This window comes from Marmota marmota, unplaced genomic scaffold (assembly GCF_001458135.2).
Source record: "Marmota marmota marmota unplaced genomic scaffold, marMar, whole genome shotgun sequence".
Lineage (NCBI taxonomy): Eukaryota > Metazoa > Chordata > Mammalia > Rodentia > Sciuridae > Marmota > Marmota marmota.
The window spans coordinates 702885-721237 of NW_025999871.1; the positions used below are offsets into that span (position 1 = coordinate 702885).

An 18353-nucleotide genomic window follows, 5' to 3' on the forward strand; every position below is an offset into this window, starting at 1 on the left:
AGCACTTGCCTAGCACACATGAAACCCTGGGTTAGATCCCCAGCACCAAATAAATAAATGTACATCTTTGGTCCAACTTTCCACAGCTAGTAATTTATCTACACATTCATGTAACACAAAGATGAACATATACAAAGGTATTTGGGGTACATAGTATTTGTCATGGTCAAAGACTGGAAGCAAATAATTACCTTATCACCCGTGGACACTGACTTAAAAAGTATAGTACATCCATCAGTAGAATGCTTTCAAGTATGAAAAAGAATAAGGCTGCCCACAAGTATGCAGTCATCAAGATCCATCTATCCAATCACCAAGAGAAAGGGGTAGAGTGACAAACAGGGCATGTGACCATTTGTGTAACAACAAAAAAAGAAGGCTTTGTGATACATCAAAGCTCACACGTGTGCAGAAATGACCTCTAAAATGGGGAGGACAACCATGGGACCATGGGACTGAGGGCAATAGGAACAGGAAGGAGACTTGGCTACTTTTTGAGCGTGTGTGTGTGTGTGTGTGTGTGTGTGTGTGTTGTTTGGCCATTTACAAGTATTTCCTTTTTATTGTGAAATTCATCTAGATTACACATGACATTTATTTATCCCACCCAATTGTAGATGAACAGTTGTCTTATTTCCTTCTTTTTGCTATTACAAATTATACTGCTGTGAGCATTCTTACATGCGTTTCCCTGGATACACCAGTGAACATTTTCTGTGGGGTACCACTTCTCTAATGTTTTGGGGTCAGGATCCCTTTATATTCTTAAAAATTATTGAAGACCCTAAAGAACTCTTGGTTAATAATTGATTACTTCTATCACTATCATATTAGCAATAAAACTGATTACTTTTTCTTTCTTCTTCTTTTTTCTTTTTCTTTTCTTTTTTTTTTTTTATAGTGCTGGTGATCAAACCCAGGACCTTGTACATAATAGTCATGTGCTCTACTACTGAGCCAGACTCCCAATCCCAAAACTGATAACTTTTAAAAATATTTACTCACAAATACAATAACCCATTGCATGTGGACATAAGTAACATATTTCATTTAAAAAATTGCATTTTCTGCAATAGAAAATTCTTGAAAAGTGATGTTGTTTTATAAAATTTTTACAAATCTCTGTAATGTCTGACTTCATAGAAGACAGCTGATTTCTTTCATCTGCTTCTGTGTTCAGTCTCTTGACATATACTATTTTGGTTTAAGGAAATATAATCTCACATAGATATGTAGTTGGAAAATTGAGGAGTATTTTGACAGCCTTTTCAGATAATTGTGAATATTCTTGTTAGATACTGCACTAAAACTCAGCCAGTAATAGTTTTTAAAGATTAATTATAATGTGACATCTGAAAATATTATCAATGATCTTTCTGAATGCTATGACATCCATTACATCTTGCATCTTGAGGGTATGATTTTATAACATCATACATTGATCATTTAGAATATGAGGAAACATTGAGTTAGGCAGATCTTCCAAATGTTGGCACATTTTATTGTATAGTACTTTAAAATCACATTCATTAATATCAAGAGAAAAGGGTAGAGTGATGAACAAGGTATGTATACACTCCTGATCTCATAATTTTAAAAAATGTCTGGAACTGGGGTATAGCTTAGTGGTAGAATGTATGCTGAGCATGCGCGAGGTCCTGGGCTTGATCCCCAGAACCACCAAAAAAAAAAAATGTTGTTTAAAATGTGTTTTTTTTTTTAAAGAGTATGTAAATATTGAGAAGCTGTCAAGCCACATAAGCAGATACATGTTTTACAAGTTCCCAATTTTCTCTTGAAATCTTGAATTTTATCACTGGCAACAAATACTGGGATCTGTTTTCCTTGAAGTGACAGGTTCATTTTGTTCATTTTTAAGAAATATCAGCCAAATACTGAAATCTGGAGAATGAGAGTTTGTCTCATAGAGTTCATCTGTTAGTCTTTTTTTGAAGTAAAAACAGAATTCAGTGGAAACAATGGCCAGTTCAGTGCATGGGTGAGCCAAGTCCTGCCCTCAAGACAACCCCACACTTGAATATACAGTGAAAGTGCTCGGTACTGATGCCCCATTTTGTCATACTTGAATAAGAAACATGTACTCACGGGCTGAGATTGAATAGAATAGTGTTGCCTCTTTAAGGACATCCATAAGTCACACTCCCCCACCCCCCGCCATTTTGCTGGGCAATTTTTCCCACCATTGCTTTTGCACCATCAGGGCAGACCTCAACACAGTGGGGAAAAGAATATGATCAAATTATTATGAAAATACTTTTCCCCAGAAAGTATACCAGGAACCCCGAGAAGTCTGTGGACAACACATTGAGGACTATTGCTCTTCCACATACCTAGGGAGGAGAATTACTATGTCACAGGGTAGGCACGTGGGCAGCCTTTCCAGGTAATGCCAGGTGAGGTAACCTCTTACTTCCCAGTAGGGAGGTATTCTTGTTCCACATCTTCAGTCTTGAAATTGTCAGACTTTTAAGTTTGGAAAATGGAGTATCTTTTCACCTGTTCTGGCCATTTCCGTTTCCTCCTTTTGTGATATGCCCCATCTCTGACTTTTAGCCTGTTTTCTACTGGTGAATTTTCTTAAAAACTTTAAGGAATTTTTTGGTTTTGTTTTTACTTGAAATATGTCCTAGATACTAAACCTTTTATTTTCCTAGTTGTTTTCTTCGCTTCTCATTCTCATTACCATGGCTTTTGATGAACAAGAATTCTTAAGCTCCACCTAAATTTACTAAACTTTTCCTTCAGGATCCTCTGATCTGTGTCAGTACACGTTGTCTTCTTCACTATAGCGTGACGATGTGTCTTCAGGTCCAGTAAAACAAATTCCCCAGGTTCTTCTTGAGGAATGGCGTGGCTATTTTGGGCCTTTTGCCTTTCCATTTAAATTTTAGAATCATCTGTCAAATTATATGAAAAGTCCTACCAAGATTTTGTTAGACTATATTAAATATGGATCAATTTGAGAAGAATTGACAGATTTATGTTATTGACTCTTTCAATCCATAAAAATAGTATGTACTTCTATTTCCTTAGGTTTATTATATATCTTTCAAATGGCTTATAATTTTCTCCATAAAAGTGTTACACAGGTTTTGTTAGACTTTTGCCCTAGGTGCCTTATGTATACTTTTACTACTGCAAATGAAAAAAACCTATTTTCACAGATTATTTTAAAATGTGATTTTATATTTCTGGATGTTCAAAAAGAGTGCATATTCTCAAATAAATAAGCACAGGCTTCCATAATTACTCATTATCTCAACTATGTAGTAGTTGTATTTTCTTTTTTATTGATTTTATTATTTTTTTAAATACACGACAACAGTGGAATGCATTACAATCCTTTTACACATATAGAGCACAATTTTTCGTATCTCTCTATATAAAGTATGTTCACATCAATTTATGCCATTATACATATACTTTTTTGCATTACAATTCGTAATACACATATATACCACAATTTTTCATATCTAGTAATTGTATTTTCTATCTGCTTGTTTTGGGTATAAGAAATTAATTTACTTTTTAAAATATGTTTTTTAGTTATTGATAGACCTTTATTTTAATTATCTATATGCATTGCTGAGAATCAAACCCAGTGTCTCACACATGCCAGGCAAGTGTGCTACTGCTAAGCCACAGCTCCAGCCCTGAAATTAATTTACTTTTATGTATCAATTTTATATCTGACAATATTGTAAAACCTTGCTAATTATATTAATGTGTCACCATTCTTTGGAGGATTTCTTGTAGGCAGGCACATCATCTGCAAATAATTACATTTTGTTTCCTCCTTTCCAAGGCTTATTCTTTTTATTTTCATTGTAGTCGTAGAATAGAACTGACTTGAGGGCTGGGGTTGTGGCTCAATGGTAGAGTGCTTGCCTAGCACGTGTGAGTCCCTGGGTTCCATCCTCAGCACCACATAAAAATAAGTAAAAATGAAGTATTGTGTTCAACTACAACTAAAAAATAAATATTAAAAAAAGAACTGACTTGAGATGGACAGGAAAGGTAGATAAACTTTACTGTATCATTTTAAGTCTCTGAAATATTGAGAGTGTTAGTTGTTGCAGAATAACTCTGCCTGATCCAATAGAATTTGCTTTTCCTGTTTATTGTGCTAACCTGCACTTCTGGTACAAGGTCAAATAGAAGTGTTGATAGCTGACATCCTTCTTTTGTCCTGACTTTAATAGGAATGCTTTTAACCAGTCACAAAAGAGCATGATGTTTGTTATTGGATTTTTTTTTTTTTTAGATATGCGTTATCAGTTTAAGGAAGTACCCTGTTCCTTCCTAGTTTGCTTAGAGTTCTTATATGTATGGTTATTGAATTTCATCAAATTCTTTTTCTGAACCCTAATACTCTTATGTTCTCTTCTCCTTTAAAACTTTTAAGTGATTATTCATATTAGTTTTTTGAATTAATGTTGAATCAACCTTGCATTTCTAATATACAAAAAACTGGATAAATGAAGCCATTATTTTTTTTTTCAAACATGGCTAGATTTTGGTGTGCTAATGTTTTGGTTGGGATTTCTGCAATTGTATTCATGAGTGAAATTAATCTGTTATTTCCCTTTCTGACACTATTCTTGACTACTCTGTTTCTCTTTCCTTATTCTCTATTTTATATGAAATATTGGGGTACCTGTTCTTGGAGCATTTATAGAATTTACCACTGAGCCTCATTTGTTATTTGAGGTTTTATATACTGATCCAGGTTTTTCTTGTTTCTATGTTTATTCTAGTTGTTGTTTTAGTGGTTGTAGGACTGCTTATATTTTTATATCTTATAAGTCCATTTTATAATTTATATTCTTTTGAGAATTTGCCCATTTCCCCTAAGCTTTCACACTTATAGACATAAAGTTATACATAGATAATACTTCTTTAATTATCCCTTACATTTCTTCACATCCATATTGATTTATCTTTAATATCCTTTGCTATATATTTCTCTTTGTTTCTTCATCAGTATTTCCAAAATTCATCAATTTTATTAGTCTTCAAATAAAAAGCTTTTGACTGTTGTTTCTGAATATTGCAGCTTTCTTTACTATTGCATTTATTTCTTCTCCAATCTTTACCATTTTCTTCCATTGACTTTCTTTAGATTTATTCTGTTGTTCTTTTTATAATTTCTAATGTTGGATTTCAGCTTATTTTTATCCTTTCTTCTATTCTAGTGAAAGCATAAAAGACTATTCATTCACCTTTCTGATTACTTTGCCTCCATATTTTGACCCTATTTTACCCAGAGTTTAGACTTCTGACATATCCCTGATGAATTGAAACTTTATCGTTGTGGAGTTAGTCTTTTATCTCTTCTAATACTTTTGGTCGTAGATTCCTTTTTCCTTTTTGCTTTAAAATCTCTTTTGTCTGACATTAATGAAGATGCTGCTTGGCTTGAGATGGAGTTACATCCTGATAAACCTATTATAAATTTGAGAAAATGTTAAGTCAAAACATCAAAAGTTGGGAACCATCTAAATAGCTATGTGATATTTATCACATATATTTTTCTATTATTTGCCCTTGAATTTGGGGCATGTTCTTGAAATTGACAAGAAACTGGAATTTTAAAAAATTAAAAGATTGAGGGTGGGGATATGGCTCAAGCAGTGGCGCGCTCCCCTGGCATGTGTGCAGCCTGGGTTCGATCCTCAGCACCACATACAAACAAAGATGTTGTGTCTGCCGAAAACTAAAAAATAAATATTAAAAAATTCTCTCTCTCTCTTTAAAAAAAATTAAAAGATTGAGCTTATTAATCCATAAGGATTTACTCTTACTGCCTTCTGTTACACTATTTATTTGTCTCCTTTACATTTTCTATTTCTTTCTCCTTTCTTTACATCTTTTGGATTAATAGATTTTATAGATGTGCATTTAAGGAAGTACCCTTTCCTTCCTAGTTTGCTTAGAGTTCTTATATGAACTTTAATTCATTTAATCCTCCCCACCTCTGTTTATTGAAAGTTATCCTGGCAGTTTTAGCATGCACATTTAAGTTTAATCTGTTAGGCTCGGGTATATGTATACATGAATGTTCTACACCAATTTTATTTTATTTTTCTACACAAATTTTAAAATTATGTCTTCAAAGGATATTTTTTGACCCACGAAAAGATTAATGTGGAAACATATATGTATAATTATAGATACATGCATATATTCCCATGGAGACTTGATTCTCCTTATTTGCAGTAGTTGTGTTCTATAATATCATCTCAGACATTGAATCAGCAAATACTGAACACTTACTTTTAGGGCAAATACAGGGTTACGTTCCTGCAAGATTCTTATCACATTTTGTCAACCTATCAATGTATATAACCCTGTTTTACATGTTTAAAGACACCTTATTTCATATATATGAATATATATCATTGATTAACATTGAACGCATGACCAATAGTACAATATGATTCATGAATATTATCAAATAATTTAATTCAAGTTTCCATATTTGTTCTTTACCTCAACTATATAAATATATTTTCTCTGTAGTAAGGCACTTCAGCACTACGCTTGGGAACTTTATTAAACATTTAAATAATTCCCCCAAAAAAGCACAAAAATTGGTGGGGGGAGACTCTAAATAGTCTAAATAGGAAACAGGATACTTACAGTGTGAGGGCTGAAATAAGAAGGCAGAGTGTCCTTTAGTTCAGCCTCAACTGGAAACACTTATGAGTGTTGAGTGACAAATATTTTGGCTCCTCTGCACATACACATAAATGACCATGAAAACCACACAAGCTATTGGAATTACAAATAAAATTCAGGAAGTAGGCAAATGTGCAAGAATAAAATCCATGAACAATGAAGATCAAATGTGTCTGTGTATGTGTGTATGCACACACACATAATTTTGAAATACACCCTTAAATATATAGAAGAGATTGGAAAGCTACATACCAAATCATTGGTGTTTCCAGATGGTTTTGAGATTTTCGCATTGTCCAGATTGTCTATAACCATGAACTGACTTCATGTTCTAATGAGTTACTGACAGAGACTCAGCATGGGGTCCTGTGTGTCTCTTCTAGCCCTGTTTCAATGACAAGACTAACAACCTGGAGGCTTATGTGAAATGGTTCAACAGGCTGTGCTACCTTGTGGCAACTGAGATCTGCATGGTGAGTAGAAAGCCAGGGTGGGCATGACTTGGTATAGGCAAAAGTGGCCTGGGATCTGGAGGTGCCTATCAGGGAGGGAACTAGAAGGGCACCTTAAGCCCCAATAGTCTCCTGGCAGTTAAATCTTGACTAAGTCCACCTGAGAATTGGCTAGGCACCAAATGTCACCAAGCTTTCTTGCAGTGACATTTCCCTCAGGGTAGAACCCAGGATGGACCCACTGAGCTCTGTCACCAAGGAAATCAGAATGTTTGCTCAAGGAGTGAGGAGTAGTCACAACTATGCCCAAGGGGCTCTACTGCCTCCATCCATGCCTGTCTTTCCACCTCAGGCAGCCTGGCCTGCAGTGAGGTTTGATTTGGCTTGCTCAGGATTGAGAAGTTGTCCGATTCTTAAGAAATAGGAGAGTACATATAAAAAGTCCAGGTCATTGGCTTCCCCTGGAAAGCAAGGAATCTTGACAACATGGAGCTGGACATGCTTGTCACTGAGTTGAGGGTCCACCTGGCCATGCCTGCCCATCGTCTTTCTTATAGCAGAGGAATCATCCTCTGGACCCACACCGGCACCATAAGGTGAAGCCCTGAGGCCCCTGTCTCAAGAACAGATTGGACAGACTCAGTCTATAAGGCCAGCTGGGCTCACTGGAAGCAGGTGCTCAGAGAGCTTGGGGAACAGATGTGAATGAGTACAGGGGAATCAGGATGCACTGAGGAAGAAGCTGATCTGCAATGCCCACATAGACTGAGGTGGTTTTATCGCCCACCTGGTTTGAGATCAGTATTACCCAGAGGGTTGCCCTTTTAAATGATAGGATCAATGATAGGTGGCTCTCCAAAGCCAACGTCACATCTTGAAGGGGGCTTGTGTCATGTCCCCACAGGTGCCAGAGCAAACTTCTTGGTGGCAATAGATAATTGCTGCATGTTTCATAGGCAAGGAAAGTCTACTTGTGGAAAAAAAATACAATATAGGGTACCACTGACCCAACCCTCTTCCTAGAATCATGCCATTGGTCTGACAGTTAAAATGGGATTTTATCGTTGTGAAGCCTGGACTAAGCCCACATGGTCACCCAGGAGCCTACCCAGGACAGTGCAGGATGGATGGCTCAGGGGAAGGACACAGTTTGTTTCTGAGCCATGCAGTGGAGGGGCTCAGGGGACAGGGCCTCAGGATCAGCATGTGGCCCCTAGTGAGGGGAGAGCAAGCTCAGTACCGGGAGGAAAGGCAAGGGGCAATGTGTTCTGATTTGGGAAAAGAACAGGTGCTAGAGGTGGGCCTTGAGGAAGAGTGATCAAGCTGCTCCCAGAGGTGCCTCACAGCCCATCCTGTGCTGCAAGTCACTCCTGTACCCCCACAGGAGCTCTAGCAGGGCTCAGCTGAGTCTCCCTGGCAGTGGACTATGTCCTGCTCTGCCTGTGAAGTGCTCTGAAACCTTAAGGTTCAGACATTTCCCTGGGCCTCAGCTGTGAAATAGATTTGAAGAAGGTTAAGAGGGCAGGGCAGGTGAGCAGGGTGTCTGATCAGGGCAGAGTAGAAACATATCACTAAGGCTCTGGTGCCCTGTCCCCAGCCAGCCAAGAAGAAGCAGAGGGCCCAGGTGATCGAGTTCTTCATTGACGTGGCCCGAGAGTGCTTCAACATTGGCAACTTCAACTCCCTGATGGCCATTATATGTGAGTGGGTTGCTCCAGGAGCCCCCCCCCCCATGGGAGGATCCTCAAAGAGGTTCAAGTGTGCATAGCCAGGCAGGTGGGGTCAAGCCCAGACCCTCTTCTGAGCAGCAGGTGGGTGTGGGCTTAGCAGTTTGCAGCCTAAGGCAGCCAGCAATCCCATGTCCCTGCCCCAAAGGCCTGGAGAAAGCACCTCTTTTGAGGCAAACTCAGCCTCCTTAGGGTGCTTGGTGAGGGCTTGGCAACATATCCCCAGATCCAAAGAGAATGAGAAGGAACTAGTTCCAGGATGGGGCCTGTATGGTGGGAACATGGTCAGAGTTTACACACACACAAGCTGGACCCACATTGTCCATTACTACATGCCCATTGTCTCCCAAGCTGAGGCCACTGCAGACCTTAGCCCTACTTAGGACTCAGCCTAAATGGCTGGGCAACTGCAGCTACACACTGACCTCCCTGCTCATGAGCGTGAGGGGGACTGTCCAGGCCAGAGAAGCCCTCCCCAGCCCAGCCCTCCCTCTTCCAGCTGGCATGAACATGAGCCCTGTCTCCAGACTGAAGAAGACTTGGGCCAAAGTGAAGACAGCCAAGTTTTTCATCCTGGAGGTAAACAAGGTTGCTGGGCTAAGGGGTTCAGCCAGCCGGCCCATGAAAAGAGGTGCCCAAATGCCTCCCTGTCTTCTTCCAGCACCAGATGGACCCAACAGGGAATTTCTGCAACTACAGGACAGCCTTGCGAGGGGCAGCCCACCGCTCCCTGACTGCCCACAGCAGCCGGGAGAAGGTAGGTGAGAATCCTTGATGGTCAAAGTCCAGGTGTGCTGTATCAATGGGTTAGTCAGCTTTCTGTTACTATAACAAATAGCTAAGATAATCAACTTATAAAGAGAAAAGATTTATTTTGGCTCAGTTGTAGAGGTTTCCTTCTATGATAAGTTAGCCTATGATAAGTTTTGAGTCTATGGCAGTGGTGAAGGAAATCCACTCATCTCATGGCCAGGAGCCAAAGAGAGAGGACGAAGAGGGTAAAGCTTCACAGTCTCCTTCAAGGTCATGTCTCAGTGACCTAAAGACCCACAGCTCTACCACCTCCTCCCCCGGGGGTAAGCCTTTACCACATGGACATTTGGGGGACAGTTGTGATCCAAACTACAGCAATCAGGGAATCTGGAGGTTGACTCAAAGATCACCGGGTCCAACCCCTTCCCTTCAGCAGCATCTATGATAGATAGCCATGTCACCTTGCTTGCATGCCGTCAGTGTGGCCAACTTCACCACCTCCAAAACAGGTCATGCCCCACCCCAAGAAGCTCTGATGCCTTGAACTTCCTTGATAAGTGCTTCCTTGTGGGGCCAGACTTGGCCACCTCAGATCACATTCTCTTAAAGGGAACTACTCCCTCTTCTAGCTACCAGTCCTTTCACAGCCTGCATGTCCCCACCATTGTTTGCCTCAATGGACAGTCCCAAGCCTAACTTGAGATTCCAGTCCCCTCCCTGCTATGACCCTGAAGAGCTCCATCTGTCAGAGTCCCTTCTGTTTCAGATCAAATTGTAGCTCCAAGCACAGAGGGTTTTACATCTGCCTTATTCTAAATGTAGTACCTCTATGTATGTGGCCTTAAATCACATTTTTGGCTTTGGCAATGACTATCCTAGGTTCTTGTTCACCCAAACTGCCTTTTCACAAGAAATGTCGTATACATTTGCATTTGGGAGGGCCTTTGCTGATCCTGATCAATTTTATTTCTCCTCTAAATTCTCCGATTGGCCTCTGATAGAGGATACTGTACTGAGGTCCTAGGATTGCAACAATCATCTGGCTTAAAACTTGTCATCAAGTTTTAAGGAAGGAAACACCAAGACTTGTACCTTTCAAATCTGGTCTCTTGCAGGAACGTTGGTGGAATCAGGTCCCTACTGTGGTTGGTGGAGGTCTTATCTCCATCCTGAGAGATAACTAAGGGGAAAAATGCTAGATGGAATTCTACATCACTCTGGAATTGTATTGGATGGATACCAGTGGTCAAGTTTATGAAGCAGGCTGAAAAATATGTGCTTGTGCCACCCACCAGGACTTCCTGACCATCCACCCAGTGGGTCTTACAGCAGGGGTCACATGAGCAGACCCTGATGGCCATATGCTACCCAGCTGGTCCTTCTAGTACAGGCTGTGAGTTCTTCAGTGAATGAGTCCCAGGAGGGCTGATGGAATGCGGTGGAGCATTGAGTGAGGCAAGACCTCCAACCCCAGAGCAAAGGAGCCTGTCTCCTAGAAGCCAGAAATCCAGGAAGTTGGGATAGCAAGGGCAAAAATTTAACTTCACTGAGCACCTACCATCTGCAGGCCACTTGATCTCTATCCCCTCCTCCATTCTATGGGATGGGCTTCATCATTGCCATTTCCCAGATTGGAAGACTGAGTCTCAAGGAGACCTCACTGTCCTATCACATTGTGAGCTAAGCCAGGAATCAAACTCTAACCTCTCTGGCTCTGAATCTCATGGTCTTTGCATATCATTGTCTGTCTCCCTGTTCCCAGAACACAAGTGACCATATGTGACAGTCACAAGGTTCCTGGCTTACAGCCCAGGAGTTGGACCCTGAAGCAAAGGTATATACACATTGGATTTTGAGCTGTGGCTGCAGCCTCTAGTTTGCAGCACTGGCTGTCCCCACTATTTTTCTTCCAGCCATGCTGAGGCAGGGTAGCAATGGAGCAGGGCACACTTTATGTTCCTAAAATCTGGGGTGCTGGGATACTGTGCATTTAGGTCTTGTGCTATAGGTGGATGACTTTAAAATGTGCATTTAGTTTTAACTGCATTCTCCTCTATCTTCCAGAGAGACCATAGGCTAAGACCAGAGAAGAAACCTTTCTATGGGCTCTCCCTTCAGAAAACAGAGCAATAATGCTCTGCTCTTGGTCTCATCATAAGTGCATCAGGATGGATCTTTAGTATCAAGAAAGACAGGATGACAAATTACTAAGTACTTTTTAGAAAAGAAAACAGGTCACAAAATTTTAGAATATTTGACTTACATATGTTTCAGGAATGTTTAATAGTGTGCTTAGCATGGCCTCTGCTCCCAGTACACTTAAGAGAAAGGCCTGTAGCCCTCCAGATGGGGATGTTGTGAGGTTTCTACCAGCCCCTCCCGGCAGGTAATAGAAAAAAACATCCAAGGGTCACTGTGACTCTGCATCTTGCACCTAGCCCAACGCAGGGTAAATGGCACTGCATGCAGTGGGAGCTCCATCAGCACTGGTGCCTAATGGGCCTGGGAGGAAACGTAATCTGGCCCAGAGTTATGGGGCCTGTATGTCCTTGATTAGTGGTTTTCATGTTGTCCCCATGATGCATATTAGTTAAAATTATCCTTTGTTATGATTTGGATCTTAAAAGTCTTCCAAAGGCTCTGTATGCTAAAGGCTTGGTCACTTGGTCACCAACCATGGTGCTACTGGGAGATGGTGGGACCTTTAGAAATTGGGACCTAGTAGGAGAAAGCAGATCATTGGGGGTGTGCCCTTGAAGGAAATATTGGACCCCCAGCCCATCCTTTCTTTTGCTCCACCATGTAGCCCTGCCATGGTGTTCTGCCTCACCACAAGCCCCAAAACAACAGAGCCAGCTGATATTGGTTGCAACCTCTGAAACCATACGCCAAAATAAACCTTTTCTACTTTTAAGTCATTTATCTCAGGCATTTTATCACAGCAATGGAAAAGTAAGTAATAGTCTTATATAATTCATGAAGCCCCGAGGCTGGTTGGGCTTGCCCAGGAAGTCTCTCCTGTCATCGGCATTCAGGAGTGCATCTGAGGTCCCTGGGGCATGTGTCTACTGGCAAGGTTGCCTCCTGCCCTTGAGCCAACCCTATGGGGAGGCTGCCTGGGAGCTGACCCAAACCCTCTCCCTTCCAGATCGTCATTCCCTTCTTCAGCCTACTCATCAAAGACATCTATTTCCTGAATGAGGGATGTGCCAACCGCCTTCCCAATGGACATGTCAACTTTGAGGTAGGACCCAGGGACCTTGGAAGGGAATGCAACCAAGTGAGATCAGCCACTAAAAGTGCCCCCCAAAAAGCCTGCTGGACCCTTAATCATCAAACTAATGGGGGACCTTGAGGCAGACAGAGTGTAGTAGTTCTCAGGATCTCCCCACCCCCACATCCACCAGAGGGGGATTCTGAAGCCCATGCACATGTGGATAATGCACTCTGTGCCGGGGCTTATGCCCAGCATGGGTGAAGCCGAATCATTTTTGCCCCTTGAGGAGCACAAGGGCAATAAGAAAAATAGCCCCATAGGCCCATGGTGACAACTGCAAAGGGCTGTGACAGGGCTACACAAACACACAGTGCTTAGGAAACAGGAAAGGACCCAAAGGAGCAGCAGGGGTGAGCTGTTAGGCATAAGCCAGAGCGGGCAAAAGAGAAGAAAGAATTCTGCTCCCTTGGTAGACACCACGGTCAGCTCAAGTGTCCCCTCCTCCAGGAAGCCCCTCACTGTGACCTCTTAAGGGCTCCTGCAGAGCAGCAGATGGCATCCCTCACTTTGTCCCAGCACCCAAGTCTCTGAGTACCTCAGAAGCAAGGCCAGGCTGATTGCTGTGTCTCAAGTAGCCCATCTCACACACACGTGTGTCAGAGTGACTGGTGGGCTAGAGTACACTGGGCAGTAGCACCAGGAGGTCACTGAGTCAGACTGACAGAGCATACCATGTGGTAGTGTTACCACCCACTCTGCAGGAAGAAAGGGACTCTTCTTCTCAAGAGCCAACTCTACCCTAGTGCTAGCCCCAGCAGGGACACAGATGGATGCAAAAGCCCTCAGCCTCCAACTCCCCAAGGGGCAGTAAGTCCTGGGCCAGTCACTTGCTCTTTATGAGCCTCAGTCTCTCCCTCTGTAAAATGGGGCATCAACTACAACTATGGCTACACAGAGAGGCTAGGAAGCGGAGATGTGCAGCATGAGCCACCAAAGGCTCTGAATGTCCCCTGCTGATGAGCACCAGAGCACATGCCTGGGCCCTTCGGCCTGGAGCTGCCCTCTGCACAGACACCCCTGCAGACCATCACATGCTGCCCATAGCCTGCTCACCCCTGAGGGCCAGCAGAGCTTGGGGAAAATCCAGTCCAATCTGGCAGATGGTCCAGTCCCAGCTGCTGCACCCCTGGGGATCAGCCCAGGCTGAAGGCCACATGGATGAGACTGCAGGGGCCCAGGCAGCCTAGAGTGAGATTTTACTCCACAGGTGACCCTGACACACAAACCAGTGTAGGATTCCCTGTTTTTTGCCCTTCTTGAATTGGTCCTCAAAACCAAGGCAAGGGGTTGGGGTAAAATTGCAACTCATGTGATCACCACAGATTCAGAAAGCAGGTACTAGGAACCAGACATGGCTGCCAGGGCTGATCAAGGGGTATCATAGAGCTGGGATCCCCACCCAAGAGTGTCTTTGTGCTGCTATTTATTTAACAACCTTCTTAAAGTTGGCATGTTTTTTTAAAATTAAATGCATATTACAATGAGGCTTCCAGATCCACAGATTCTGCATCCACAATCTTACCACCTGTAATCCTAGGAACTTGGGAGGCTAAAGCAGCCTCCCAAGCTAAGGCAGGAGGGTTGCAAGTTAGAGGCTAGCCTCAGCCACTTAGCAGGGCCCTAAGCTCCTCCTCAAATCCCTGAAATCACTAAAGGGTGAGAAGCGAGGGTTTCTCAGGGCTGGCCACTCACACTCACAGGGAACTTTAGGCACTGTGGGTACCTCCATTTTTGTGTCTCTGTGTGACCCTGGCAGAAATTTCTGGAACTGGCCAAGCAGGTTGGAGAGTTCATCACATGGAAACAAGTGGAATGTCCTTTCGAGCAAGACCCCAGCATCACCCATTACCTGTACACTGCTCCCATCTTCAGCGAAGACGGTAAGGTGATCTTGCAGCCTTCCTAACCCTCTTAGGCCATGGGACTCTTGGGTGGCCTCTTAGTCACCATGCAGGAACCTCTACTCTGAACAGGAATGCACTATCCCCACCCTTACTGGCCCTCAAATGGAGCAGAGAAGACTGCATTACCCAGGATGGCCAACTGTCCCCTCGGGAACACAGGATAGATCCCAGGAGCCATGGGCTGGGGCCTCAAGGACCCCCAGGCCCAGGCTTCTCCCTGGATACAGTTTGAACACTGTTGGGTATTATAAGTCTGAACCATCTGTCTATATTACCCCATTTTTCTCATTAGTTAAGTGGGAGTGAGGGTAAGAACTGGGGCTCACATGGGGATGGCTAAGCACTGACTCACTCTGGGTTTTTCCATGGCTGGTGCATGTGTATGTGTATGTAAGTGTGTGCTGGTTTGGGTGTGTAATACACACTGACATGATATGAGTTGACTTTTCTGCAGAGTGCTATTAATGTCTGTCTATCCCTTCTAGTAAACACACATTCCCATCTAATCACTTGTCACAAATCAGTTTGTTTGCAAATTTGCTAAGTAGTAAACCCTGAGATCCCCCTTTCAGAAAGTGAAAGCTCTAAAGAAGGCAACTGTCAGGTTGTCATCTGCTGTGGGGGCAGTGTGGCCCAGTGCTTAGCAGCTCTCACCCTGGGATCTGCCCTCCACTCCAGCACACAGGAAACCTGGCTCATCTTCACCAGCAAGCAGGTTACAAAGGAACCAACAAACATCTGTGTCTGCGGAACATTTACTGCCCCACCAAAGGGAAAAAAAAAGAAAATTAGGGAGAAGTCCTTTTTTTTAATGATTTTGCCTTTGGATACTTCCAACTTTGCCATTTTACTTTTCATATTTGGGACCCAGAACTTGCTGAAGGGAGTTCTACCTATATCTGTAGCCTCCTAACACTTACTTCCATCAAGAAACAGAGCAAGCTGGGTATGGTGGTACACACCTGTAATCCTAGGAGCTTGGGAGGCTAAGGCAGGAGGGTTGCAAGTTAGAGGCTAGCTAGCCTCAGCAACTTAGCAGGGCGCTAAGCAAATTAGTGAGACCCTGTCTCAAAATTTAAATTTTTTTTAAAAGGCTGGGGATTTGACTCAGTGGTTAGGTACCAGGTGTTCAATCCCTTGTACTGCTCCCCCCACACCCCACCATGAAAAAAGGGAAGCTGAACAGTTGATGCATAAACCAGCCCAGGCTGGTTCACACAGGGGTCTGTATGAACTCAGGTATCACCTTCTCTAAGCCTCACCTATTTCCTCTATCAAGTGAGGTAATGAGAGAACCTTCTTCCTGGGGCAATGATGAGAATTACTTGAGTTGAAAGAGGTAAAACCCACAAGTCTGTACTCAATCAATGCTAGTCTACAGTACTTCCCTCTATTCACAGAGGATATGTTCTAAGATCTCCAGGGGATGCCTGAAACTGAATAAATCCAAATTCTATATGTACTATATTTTTCCCTACATATACATACACAAATAAAATACCTTTTTCTTCTTATCATGCACTGTGGCCATAATTTTTGCAGTTTAAAGTGTGATGGCAAAACTAGCACAAATTTCTTTTTCCTTGTTCACAATTTTACAGATGGAAGATTTGTTCCTACCACAGATCTTAGCAACCTCAGCATATGATTTTTTTTTCCTTTCCTTGTTTAGTGGAAATCATTCCCCTTTGCATTTAAAGGAAGCATTTTACAACCTTTGGCATATTCAAATTACCAGCACCCCTACTCTTGTGATTTAGGGCCATTATTAAGTAAAATAAAGATTGCTTGAACACAAGCACTGTGATTCCATGACAGTTGATCTGATAACCAAGAGAGCTACTTGTGTTAGTCAGCTTTTTTGTTGCTGTGACCAAATTGCCTAACAAGAACAACTTAGAGGAGGAAAACTTCCTTTTGACTTACAGTTTCAGAGATTCAGTTCATAGATGCCCGACTTCATTGCTTTAAGCCCAAGGTGAAGCAGAACATCATAGTGCAAGGGCATGGCAGAGGAAAACTGCTCACCTCATAGCATTCAGGAAGCAGACAGGGAATAGTGAGGATCCAGAGACAAAATATAAACCCCAAAGACATACCCTAGTGACCCACTTCCTCTGGCCATGCCCCCACCTGCCTAAAGTTACCACCCAGTTGGTCCATTCAAATGATAATCCATCAAATGGATCAGTATACTGATTAGGCTGTGGCTCTCATAGTTGAATCATTTCACCTTCTTCATTAACACAGGAGTTTTGAGGGATACCTCATATCCAAACCATAATGCTGCTAAGTGACTAACAGGTGGGTAACATATATAATGTGGATACACTGGAAAAAGGAATGAGTCATGTACCAGGAAAAATGAAGTGGGATGGCATGAGATTTTATATTACTCAGAATGGCATGTAATTTGAAACTTATAAAATGTTTACTTCTAGAATTTTCCATTTAATGCATTCAGACCATGGTTGACCATGAGTAACTGAAACTTCAAAAAAGAAAAACAAAGATAAGGAGGGACAATTGTATTAGGTTCCTATGGACACTAAAACAAATCACCACCAAGTTGGTGGCTCAAAACAACCACAAACTTATCCTTATGCAATTCTGGAGGTTGGATGTCTAAAATCAGTTTCACTGGGCTAAAAATCAAATTATCAGCAGGTCTAGTTTCTTCTGGAGGCTATGGGGCTAGGGTGGGAGGGATCCATTTCCTGGCCTTTTTCTAGTGGCTGCCTGTATTTCTTGGCTTGTGGCCCCTTCCTCTTTCTTCGGAGCACATCACTTCAATCTTTGCTTCCAACATTGTATCATCTTTTTTCACCTATAGTCAAATCTCCCTCTGTCTCCCTCTTATAGGGATTTGTGATTGCATTTAGGGCCCAATCAGATGATCCAAGATAATCTCCCCATCCCCCAAATATTAATTTAATCACATCTACAAAGTTCCTTTTTGCCATACAACATAACATTCTGGTCCTAGGGGTTAGGACCTGGGTTTCTCTGGGAGCAATTATTCATCCTCAACCAAATAGACTAGTTATTATGATGATTATTGTCATTAGCCAATCACCTCATAGTGGAACTTGGGCAATGAAATGTGTCAAAGGTACATGAGAAGGGGTTGGCATTGTGGCTCAGGGGGTAGAGCACTCACCTAGCACATGTGAGGCACTAGGTTCAATCCTCAGCATCACATTTTTTAAAAAAAGGTACATGAGAAGAGGGGAAGAGGTAAACAGTATTTCTTGAGACCCTGCAATGTGCTTGGCAGTGAGTCAGTAGTGAATATATTAACAAAACCCCAGCACTATTAAAAAAGTACTGAAGTTCTCAAAATTAGAAAAGTTCTCAAAATTAGAAAAGACAAACCTACAGATTCAAAAGGTTGAATGAAGCACAAAAAGGATCAACCCAAAAAAACCCATACCAAAGCACATCACAGTCAAACTTCTGAAAACTGAAGAAAAAAATAAGAGAGAGAGGGGTGGGGTGGGGAGGAAGGGAGGGAGAGAGAAGGAGGGAAGGCAGGAGG

At 42.2% G+C, this 18353-nt stretch overlaps 1 protein-coding gene across 5 annotated transcripts in view; it reads left to right on the forward strand.

Moving 5' to 3' along the window:
- The window catches only part of Rasgef1c (RasGEF domain family member 1C), an 81912-nt gene that overhangs the window by 57280 nt on the left and 6279 nt on the right, over window positions 1-18353 (forward strand). For 3 of the 5 annotated variants that reach the window (XM_048784613.1, XM_048784619.1, XM_048784623.1), the window contains 6 exons: window positions 7086-7175; window positions 8752-8854; window positions 9381-9460; window positions 9543-9638; window positions 12783-12878; window positions 14668-14791. In XM_048784613.1, coding sequence (XP_048640570.1) covers window positions 7086-7175; window positions 8752-8854; window positions 9381-9460; window positions 9543-9638; window positions 12783-12878; window positions 14668-14791 — 589 coding nt within the window. Of the gene's footprint in view, window positions 1-7085; window positions 7176-8751; window positions 8855-9380; window positions 9461-9542; window positions 9639-10749; window positions 12761-12782; window positions 12879-14667; window positions 14792-14884; window positions 16595-18353 lie in introns of those variants that run through there. The other 2 variants (XM_048784630.1, XM_048784635.1) reach the window with 2 other exon arrangements.